Source organism: Larus michahellis, chromosome 9 (genome assembly GCF_964199755.1).
Source record: "Larus michahellis chromosome 9, bLarMic1.1, whole genome shotgun sequence".
Classification (NCBI taxonomy): domain Eukaryota; kingdom Metazoa; phylum Chordata; class Aves; order Charadriiformes; family Laridae; genus Larus; species Larus michahellis.
Genome location: NC_133904.1, coordinates 43,281,815 through 43,291,893, shown reverse-complemented (window position 1 = coordinate 43,291,893; position 10,079 = coordinate 43,281,815). Strand labels below are relative to the sequence as shown.

The following is a 10,079-nucleotide window of genomic DNA, read 5'->3' as shown; positions in this document are numbered from 1 at the left end:
TTTTGGCTACAGCTATAAACCGACAAGACAACAGTCTGAACTGTTCAGTGTAATTGAAATAACTCAAAATCCTATGCATCTCAGATGAACGCAAAGTCTTTTTTTTATCAGTATCAAATACAGTGTCATAAATAAGATACATATATTGCGACTACCAGGCTTAGATGGAAATACAGAGTCTAAATATCCCCTGCGTGGCATACTGAAAACCATAACTTAGCGGAAAAGAAGTCATCCAGGAGAGGCTCCTGTCTGAAGTGATGCACAAGGAAAACCAGCAGATAAAAATTTGAACAGTTGAATTAAACTCTCCATGAACCTCAGCAAGACTAAGCTGAAGCCCAAAATGGATGTGTAAATAAGAACTGTATAAAATTCCATTAAGAGACTTTGGCAGTTAATCGGATTACCATCTTTTAAACAGAATGTTTCATGAGTAACTCTTCTTTGTAGTCCCTAACCAAGCCTTAAGGTAAATAGCACAAGGTGGGAAAAAGACTCAGTTGTTCCTGTTACTCTTATCCCAGTGTCTATACGAAGGGTCTCTCACAAATCAATTAATGAGCAATTCATGATGCTGGGAAAGTCTCCGATTGTTTGATTGTTGCTATTGTTCTGAAACGCTGGTGTTGATGGCTACATTTTAAATGCCTAACTCCTCCAATGTACTGAATCAAAGCCAGCATTTTGTGGTGAAGATCAATAGACAAAGAACTGTAACACCTAAAACACACATCCAAGGGATTATTAGCTAAACTGGTACCAATGCTCAAGGATCCAGGATTCTGATATGCCCTGCGGAGTGCCATTTACCATAGCTTTCTGTCCTTCAGCTTTCCTAAAGAAGACAAGATGTGAGGAGACCTTTTTCTTATATCCTCTACAAACATTTAAGAAAGCATTTGAGTAAATCTGCTAGTGAATAAAAGTCAAAGTTGTTTGTCTTTTAAATTATTTTGAAGATGAAAAGAGGTATTCCAAATGCAGAGTGCCTGAAATACCTTCCAGTTAGCAGATCAGCCTGCAAACACCAAATAATGTACATCTGAGTAAGAAACAGATGCACTGAGCATCCATAGGACTAAATCCAAGACTCAGAACAGGTGAGTTGAGATTGTTGGGGAATATGAAAGAATTCAGGGGGAGTTGAGGGGTGGGGAATTGTGGTTGAATTATAATCCCACAGCCACTGCATAGTGTAACCGAACACTGAGATTATATATAAGTGAAGCCTAACATTTGAATGAAGCAATATTTTACCTTTAATATTAAAAGACTTTAATGGAATTTCTGAGATGTATTTTTATAGTGTCACTGCATTCGAAATATAGATATATTTAAAATTATCTAAGTCTACATAAGAACTAGTTACTTAATTAGTGAATACATTTCAGAATGGATAGACAGTTCAGTCTGAAGATAGTTCAAAGTAAAATAGAAAAAACAATATGTAATTTGGAAAATAAGAGGAAAGGTTATGAGTCAATCAGCAGAAAAACTAGAGCGCACTCTAGAAATATATAAATTCTCTCATTAAGTAGGCAAGGATTAGAACATTCACTAGTCGGGACAAAATAAAAAGTGTTGAATTTAAGCAATGGCAAGGAAAAATTAAGTTAAGCATTAGGGAAGATTATACAGTACAGCAGCTTTTAGCTTTGGGGAAGTGGTGAAATCATCACTGGAACTGAGAGCTAAATTACACACCTTTCTATTCTGTCTGCTCAGACATAATCTGGCTGCGTGACAGTAGCCTGTCTTATTAACAAGTGAATAATAAACAATGAATAAAAAAAAAAACAACCCAACCCTTCATCTAACTTTGTTTTAGAGCTGGCCATCATCTCTCCTGGCAGACTGTTGACATTTTGAGTTGAACCATTTGTATGGTTTCTAGTTTTTAAAAACGTATTTCTAACATGAACAAATCACAAGAGAGGTCTATTTTACCTAGATTTCTTTATGGAGACTTTGTAGGATATAATCTCTGGTGTGTTTTTATTCACACACAACTCTTGTGTCATTGCTCCTCGTCTTTAAATTTTTCCTCTTTCAGTGCTCTTGGACCCTCTGCCACCCCCAAGCAAGTCAGTCCGTGACTGCCTGTTTGAGGAGCACAGCAGGCTGTTTAACTGAATCACTAAATTGAATTGACCCTTCACCGTACTCAAGAATTTGCTGAAAAGAGTATCCAAATATGATGAAAAGAGAATCAAACACCTTCCCTTCAAGGTACATTGCATAGCAATCATACTATCAAATTTTACTTCAACGCTGTGAATGCGTACCATAAACACCACAATAAACAGGTGAACAGACAGTATACAGGGATTGCTACAGGCAACTCTCAGTGCCCCGCGTTAAAAAAATAAACGGAGAGGAAAAGTTTTGGTGGCTAACAAGAAATACCATGCACCCTTTCACAGCTTAAATGGTAAATGCTGCATACTGCAAAACACTAATTTGCAAGGTTTGAAACACAATAATGTTTAAAAAAAAAAAAAGGAAAGATAAAATCGTAGTTGAAGAGTTTGAAAATTCATCCGTAGATGCAGAATTTCAACCCATGACCTATGTAAGGAGAGCATCACACACTCAGAGAAATCACAGCCATGGTAATGCATTATAAGTGTGATTTTTGAGGGTAACAGAACTATTTTATTTCTTCTCTTATTCTTTGTAGTTAGTAGCAAAAAAAAACCCACATGGGAAGATCATGTTAATGTTTGTGCAGGTCAAACGAAAGGCTGAACAAGCAGCTTTTGTGCCAGCATTACTTTCAGTTGCAAATGCTCCATCAGGCACACAACAGCTTTTAAAATATTCACCACCAGGTTCTATGGTGAACTGTATGCAGCATTACACTTTGCTGACAGAAAAATTGAGTTGAAATGTCTGTGAGTATTTAAACTCAGCTAAAACAACAGTATGTGTTACACGGTGGACTTGTTAGTTTGCTGAATGAAGCTTAACTGTCCCATGTTAGACGGAACAGCACCTCAACCTTCCAGGCCGACAGGTCTGTTCATGCTAAAGCATTTAGGTCTCTGGCATAACAACAGCCAGGCCGCTCGCGAGTTCACAGCTCGGTAAAACCTGCCACAACAATTCACGTTTTATCCTTCACTCTTGACCATAACAGTGGTGGTGGGGGCAGAGCCCACTACCATAATTGGGCCCGCTCCCCCCCGCGGCGGCAGCCATCTCTGTCAGCGTCCCCGCAGGCCCGGGCCTCCCCCTCCCGCCCCTCCCCATCCCCGAAGACCCCGCGATGGCTCGGCCCCATCACTCCCGCCACCCCTCCCGGGGCCCCTCCGACATCACGGCTCCCGACAGCCGTGACCAGCCCTGTTTGACTCCCTCCCCTCAGCCCGGTGAGGCCGCCATAAGGACATGGAATCCCCCCCGGCCCCCCCGAGCAGACCGCGCGCTCCGAGCTCCGCCCCCCCCGCGCAGGTCACACCGCGCGGCGCGCAATCTGATTGGCCAGCGGGGCAGTCAGTCAAGGCGCGCGCCGGAGGAAGCGGGGAGGAGGTGAGGCGGGACCTCGGTCTCAACTGCCGGGTTCCGTTGCCCGGCTGCGGCCTCGCGCACGCGCGCGCGCACCCCGGCCGTTAGGCGGAGGGGCGAGCGAGCGAGCGGCGCGCGTGCCGGCCGCGGCCCGTCACGTGACCGCGGGTTTAGCGTTTACATTCGAAACGGGCGCGCGCCCCCCCCCCCCCCCCCCCCGCTTCTTGTTCCGCGCGCGCGCCGCCCGGCGGTGACCGTTTCGCTTTCATTTCCGGGAGGGCCGAGCGCGCGGAGCGAAGCCTCACGCGCAGCGCCCCCCCCCCCCCACGCGCCGCGTCCCGCCCCTCCGCCCCCGGCGCCGCCCCACCCCCGCGGGCTCGGCCTGAACCGAGATCCCCCTTCCCCTCCCCCGCCCCGGCACACACACACAGACACACACCCTCCTCCGCCACCGCCGCCTCCCCCGCCTGCGCCGAGAGAGAGAAAGGGAAGGGAGGAGGCGCCGGGCCTGGGTCTCCCGCACCGAGCCGCCGCCGCACAACATGGAGGAGCTGGTGGTGGAGGTGCGGGGCTCCAACGGGGCCTTCTACAAGGTACCGGGTGCTGGCGGCTGGGTCGGGCTGGGCCTCAGGGGAGGGAGTGGGGTCTGGGACGGGAGGAGGAGGAGGCGGCGGCGGTGGCGGCTCCTCCTCCCCGCGCTGAGGGAAAGCGGAGGCCCCGGGGCAGGAAGGAGAGGAGGAGGAGGGAGAGCGGGGCAGGGTGGGAAGCCTCGGCGGGTCCCCCTCGGTGTGTGGGGAGAGGGAGCCGGGCCCTCGGGGTAAGGGGAGCCGCTCCGGGGCTGAATGGACTGCAGGCCTGCGGAGGAGGGCGAGAGGGAAGACGAGAGAGGGCCCCGGCGCCCGAGGAGGCCTTGGGCCTTCCCCCTATTGTGGGAAGGGGAGGCCCTCGGCGTGCGGGAGGCGGCGGGGAGAGCCCCGGGCCGCCGTCTCCCGGGCGCTGAGGCGAGGATCAGGGCTGGGGATGGGGCGTTAATTGCTAAATCCTCAGCTTTTGTCGCTACTTAAGGAAAGTCTTTCTCGCTCTCTAGGTTTCTAGGAGAGCTGCACTGCTAGTGCACGGCGTTCAAGGCGGGGGAGGAGGAGGGGGGGAGCTCGTTAAATACACGGTCATGATAAAATGCTGTCGTGGATTCCTGCTCTTAATGCCATGGCAGGAGACACTGCCTGCTGATATTAAGGAGAGCATTGCTTGACCAAATATATATATGCTGAGTTGCTAAATACGTTTAATTATCAAATGTATGTCTTACTGAAACTACTTAATGGCATTCCATGTTTGTTTCTAAGCCCTTGTGCTGGTGCTGAATAAAGCCATCACTGAGCCTTGAACATATATGCTGAGTACTTAATATTTTTATTAGTACTATGTAGTATTGCTTTGGCTTTACGAGAGTTAGGCAGTATTAATCAGCATATTAATAGGGTGTAATTTGTGGGTTTACTCTATTCCCAGAAAAATAAAATTTGGACACAGTGGGTTTGGGCCTACTATCATTGATGTGTTATCAGCATACCGGAAACAGTGATGGATCAGTTTCTGCAAGTCTACCATCATTTAAATGTTCCTAGTACTTTAAAAATTGGGCCTAGTTATTGTGCGACATCCAATATTTATGTTAGCAATGAAGGAACAGGTAGAATTTCACACTCTGATGGTAGTGTGGTAGGGCAGGTTGATATCCAAATGATACAGTTCCAACAGCTCTGAGTGTTTCTAAGAAAAAAAGACCTCTTAAAAGCTTATTTTTAAAATACATGTGGTAGTATCTTATTCTGAAAATAATACCTTTTTTTAAAAAAAGTATGTATGAAACAAGTCTGTAAATATGGTAAGTAAGCATCCTGTGGGTTTGTAGTGTTGCAGCCAAAGTCCTAGATCTTTATATTGCTTCCTGGAATTAAATTATTTGGCACTTCCAAAAATCAGTTTTACATTTTTTAAAGATACATTATTCCCTCAGAAAGAAACAGAAGGCATAAACATTTTGCATAAGAGAACTTTTAAAGAGGTTTTCATTAAATTATATGAGAGATTTACACAATCATGCAAAACAGATGATGATAAAAATGACATTGTGCGTTCTTTAGTGACAAATATTATCAAGAAATCTGGGAGAATCGAAAGCTTCTGTAACTTTTTTTTTTTCAATTTTGACATAATGTCCTGTTCCTCTTCTGTCCATAACATAACGACATTGGTGGTTGTAGTTTAGGTGAAAATTTCATTTGAGCATATGTTCATGGGAGCTCATTCGTGAAGCATGATTTAGTCTACAGCACAGACATTGCCTCCAAGTTGCATATTATTTTTGCCTTTTAAGTTTTAGAAATTTAACGTAGAAAATTTTTTCTCCTCTTAATCTCTTATCAAGAGGACTTGGTTAAATTTTCTAAGGGAACAAATAGGGCACACAGATTATTGGTCTTCACTTGTATTACCTGTCTAGATGGAGCATCACACTTAAGATAAATGCAACAACTTCTTTTAACTAAAAAAAAACCCACAACCCCCATGCAATAATGTTCACTAAATCAGCAATTTTCCTCTACCCTGAATTACTTGAATTGTAGGTACCATTTTTTATTTAATCGTGAAGTCTGAGTATCACTCAGTTATTAAGTAATTTATCTAAATGTTTCCTTGTGAGTTTTATGCCCGTTTTGCAGATGGGGAATTTGCTTATAAAATGAATTGGTTGACCCAGCATAACAAGAAGTGTGTGATGATGTCAAGTGCAGATTTAATTGCAAGGTGATTTTATTTTTTTCATTCAAAAAGTTTCTTTAAGCAGCCTCCTGAGAGATATTTTACAACAGTAACACTGCAAACAAATCAAAAGGAAAACAATTCTTTTATTCAATCTCATGGTTTACTGATAACTTGTGATCATTTCTTTGGCTTTGAATTGTTCTGAAGATCTTCATCAGAATATGTAAATGTTTTGGAAAAATACACCTGTATCTTGATATTAAGACATAGAGGAGAGGAATATGAGGCTGCTAGAGCATGAAGGCACTAAGTGGCACAAGTAGGCGCCTTATTGCCACTTCAGGTTTTCATAGACTCCTTGTAGCAGTCTTTGAACACCTTATGTGTTCAACTATGTGTGAAACTAAGTCCTGAAGCACTTAGTTTCATTTCTGAGTGTACCCAGCAGCATCTTGATCTTGACAGTACAAAACTGGTGCCTAATTGTCACCTAAGCCCTACTGAGAGTAACGAACCAGTCTTTTCTCTGCTTGTATTACCTATGAGAGACTTGATCCAGAACGCATTCTGAGATACATCTGGAGGGATCATGTTCCGCACAAAACATGGGAGGTGGTTTGAGGAGGCATTCATACTCAAATGGAAGATTTGAATTAAAATTTCATACTGGTCAGGTGCACTACGTTTCACAGAGTGCTGGAGTGTGTTGATGTGATCGCTGTAGTGGAGGCTAGTTCTGTCTGAATGAAATTAAAATACCACTTGGTGAATGCTTCATACTTTCATGAATTTTTTTCTCCTTGGTTAAGATGAATTATTCCATGGAAAGTGCAGTGCAATCAATGAGCATGATTCAGGGATAATTGACAACCTAGTACGTAGAAGATGCTTAGTCATGACTTGGTATGTTGCTGGGCCCAGAATCCTTGGAAAGAAAATATTAGATTCACTGATTTATTTTAAGAAGACTGGTCCAACAAACCACCAGGACTGTGAATTCTAAGAGGAGGGAACTGCCTTTTTGCAGCTCACAGCTAAGTAACTAAATCTTGAAGATGTATGCTATTAGGGCATATCTTTTCATGTCCTTTCATGTATAGGTGTAGTAAACTGGGTTTTGAAGTTCTTACCTCATTCTCAGAGGACTACTAGACAGTCCTTTGTCTAATTTTTCTGGGACTAGCTTTACGTGTTATTTCCTTCTAAAAGAGGATGTGCTGGATGCCTTTTCAGCATGGGATTGATTTTTCTTTTCTAGTTGGGGGAGTGATTCTGTCTTGTATCATCTGCTAAAGATGGAAAGCATCCTGTTTACAAGGCAGATAGTTTTGGAATGATGTTTGCTGTTAACATCTATATGTTGCCTGTAACCTATTTTTGCCACTTCTTGCTCTAAAGCCTTGTTAAAAATCTTCCACTTTTTATCCCAGTACTTTCAGCACTTTGCCATTGTTTCCTTGGCTTTATAGATATTTCACATTTTTTTGTTGAAGCTACAATTGACAAAATCATGCGTCTCTTTTTAGTTCTTTATTATTTCAGGTCTCATCATTAACAACTGTTTCTTTGGCCTCCTATTGCATTCTGTATCAAATTTTTTTTTCTTTCAGTGTCCCATACAGACATACCCTCAGCAGATATCTCCAATCTCTTTGTCTAATTTGTTCACAAGCCTGTATACTCAGTCCTTCTGAGGATGATAGCCCATACCCTTTTCCCTTGTTCGCTTACCATTTCTGTGACTTCTTCTTTCCCTATTCTGTTTCTTTGTATGGCCTGCATTTCTCAGACTTGATTAGTCACGTGAGTTCCCTTTTGACTTTCTCCTTCCAACAGGTATGAAATGTTACAGAACTGTTAGGCAGACAGTAGATGCACATTTGTATCAACATAGCATTTTTTTTAATCTTAAAAAGCGTATTTTCCCTACTTTAACTCTTTACAGTTAATTATCCTCATTTATTAAAATGGTTGACAATGCCAACTTCTGATGATGTGAGCAGACTTTTAAAAAAAGCAACAAAACTTCATGGCAGCTAGAGCCTCTGTTTGTTCCTTTGAAGTGTCTGTCATACCATTTAGCACAAAAATAACAAATACATTGATGTTTCAAATAATTCTTATTTTGTATCAAATAATTTGTAAGATTTAGACCATATCTTCAGCATATCACCCTTCTTAGAATGTGAATGGTCATGAGTTTGAGAAATGCCATGACATGTCAATGTTGGATTGTAAACTTTTACTTAATTATGTCTGAAACATGGAGAGAAATGTTAATGGTTTATGTGACTGAAAGTCAAATTTGGTGTAGAAAACTTACAGTTGATTTTTTTTTTCCCCATATTAGGGAAGAATAATTAACCTTAGCTGTTGTAAAATGTGCTTCTGTTCACAGAAGTGAAAGTAAACCTTTTTCACCAATTCTGGTTTCTTTTCATGTACTCTTATTTGGTATCACTGCTATTAGTGATAGTGATATCCCAGATACTGTACTCTTTCACTGTCCTCTTCCCTCATTTCCATCTAGTTTCACTATATTTTTAATGCTTTTCATTTATGTGTTCACATTCATAGTAGCCAATGTTCTGTCCCATCTTGGGTGTGCATTTCAAACTCATGTATATGCACCTTTATGTTTGAATTTCCATGCCTGACTTACAGGCTTTATTTGAAAAAAGACTGATGAATGCTTATTGTACTTTCGTGATACTTTGTGTGAAATCAGTACCTCTTCTCTGCCTTTACTCACATCTGGGGCTGACTTGTCTTGTATCTGTGAACTTGGCTTTTGATGTTAAAGGTCTTGTTTCTCTTTAGCATTGTATATAATTTTACACGTACCTCAGAATAAAGAAAACCAATCAGTTCTGATAAGCTTTAACTTTGGTTTTCCAAAGGTGTTAATGGTTAAGTATTAATTATTTTTAGGGAAACTTAGAAATGTTTCAAAACATTTCTATTTGTACTTAGAAGTGTACAAATATATAGTGCTGTAGCATCCAAATACATTTTACTTAGTACATATATGTTTAAATATTTATATCAGAGGGAAATTGTCATAATGCTATGATACAGACTATGAAAAACTGGTGTGATAAGTAGATTTGATATTTTTCTGTGTCACAAGAAACTCAAGAACAAGGAAAACCACCTTCCTATGGGTAGCTGGGATTAAACAACCAAATATTTAAGCTATTAATATATTTTTGTCTGGTTAATTGTTTGGGTTTTTTTTTTGAGCATAAATCTCACATGGAGGTAGGCAGAAGTGTACATATTGCATATTTGAAAACAGAGGTTTGGCAAGGCATCATTCACTTTGTAATTAATTAAAAATTCATTACAATTAATTTTTGTAATGTTGCAAGGCTGGAAATTAAAAGGCAAACTGTTATGACATCAACTTTTTTGACCATGCTGGAGTGAAAACTATGTATTCCATATGTTTCTGTAGTTGAGTCTTCTGAAATTGGTATAAACTAAAGACATTCTCAATTTTATAATTTTCAATAGCAATGTCTGTATTCATGCTACCTGTGTATGGTCAACAGTTATCCTCAGTGTTCCTGGTTTGTGACCAAAGCAATGTTGAAGACCTGTTTAAGGAGAGCTTAAACAGGAGAGCATATTCTAATACTCTAGAATGATGTAGGTGACTAGGGTTCTACTCAAGATGACTTGGATGTTATAAGCTATCAGATCTGAATATGAGATGTAGTCTTGCTCTTTACTGCTCTGCTTGGGTATTTTTCTGTCATTTCCTGTAATTTTACAGAGTGCTATTTAGAGCATATTTT

At 41.5% G+C, this 10,079-nt stretch overlaps 1 protein-coding gene across 3 annotated transcripts in view; it reads left to right on the top strand.

Moving 5' to 3' along the window:
• The first annotated feature begins 3,504 nt into the window (after positions 1 to 3,504).
• Positions 3,505 to 10,079, top strand: part of FMR1 (fragile X messenger ribonucleoprotein 1) — a 33,501-nt gene continuing 26,926 nt past the window's right edge. For all 3 annotated transcript variants that reach the window (XM_074599969.1, XM_074599970.1, XM_074599968.1), the window contains exon 1: positions 3,505 to 4,103. In XM_074599969.1, the coding sequence (XP_074456070.1) occupies positions 4,053 to 4,103 (51 nt within the window). In that variant the 5' untranslated portion in view covers positions 3,505 to 4,052. The remainder of the gene's footprint in view (positions 4,104 to 10,079) is intronic.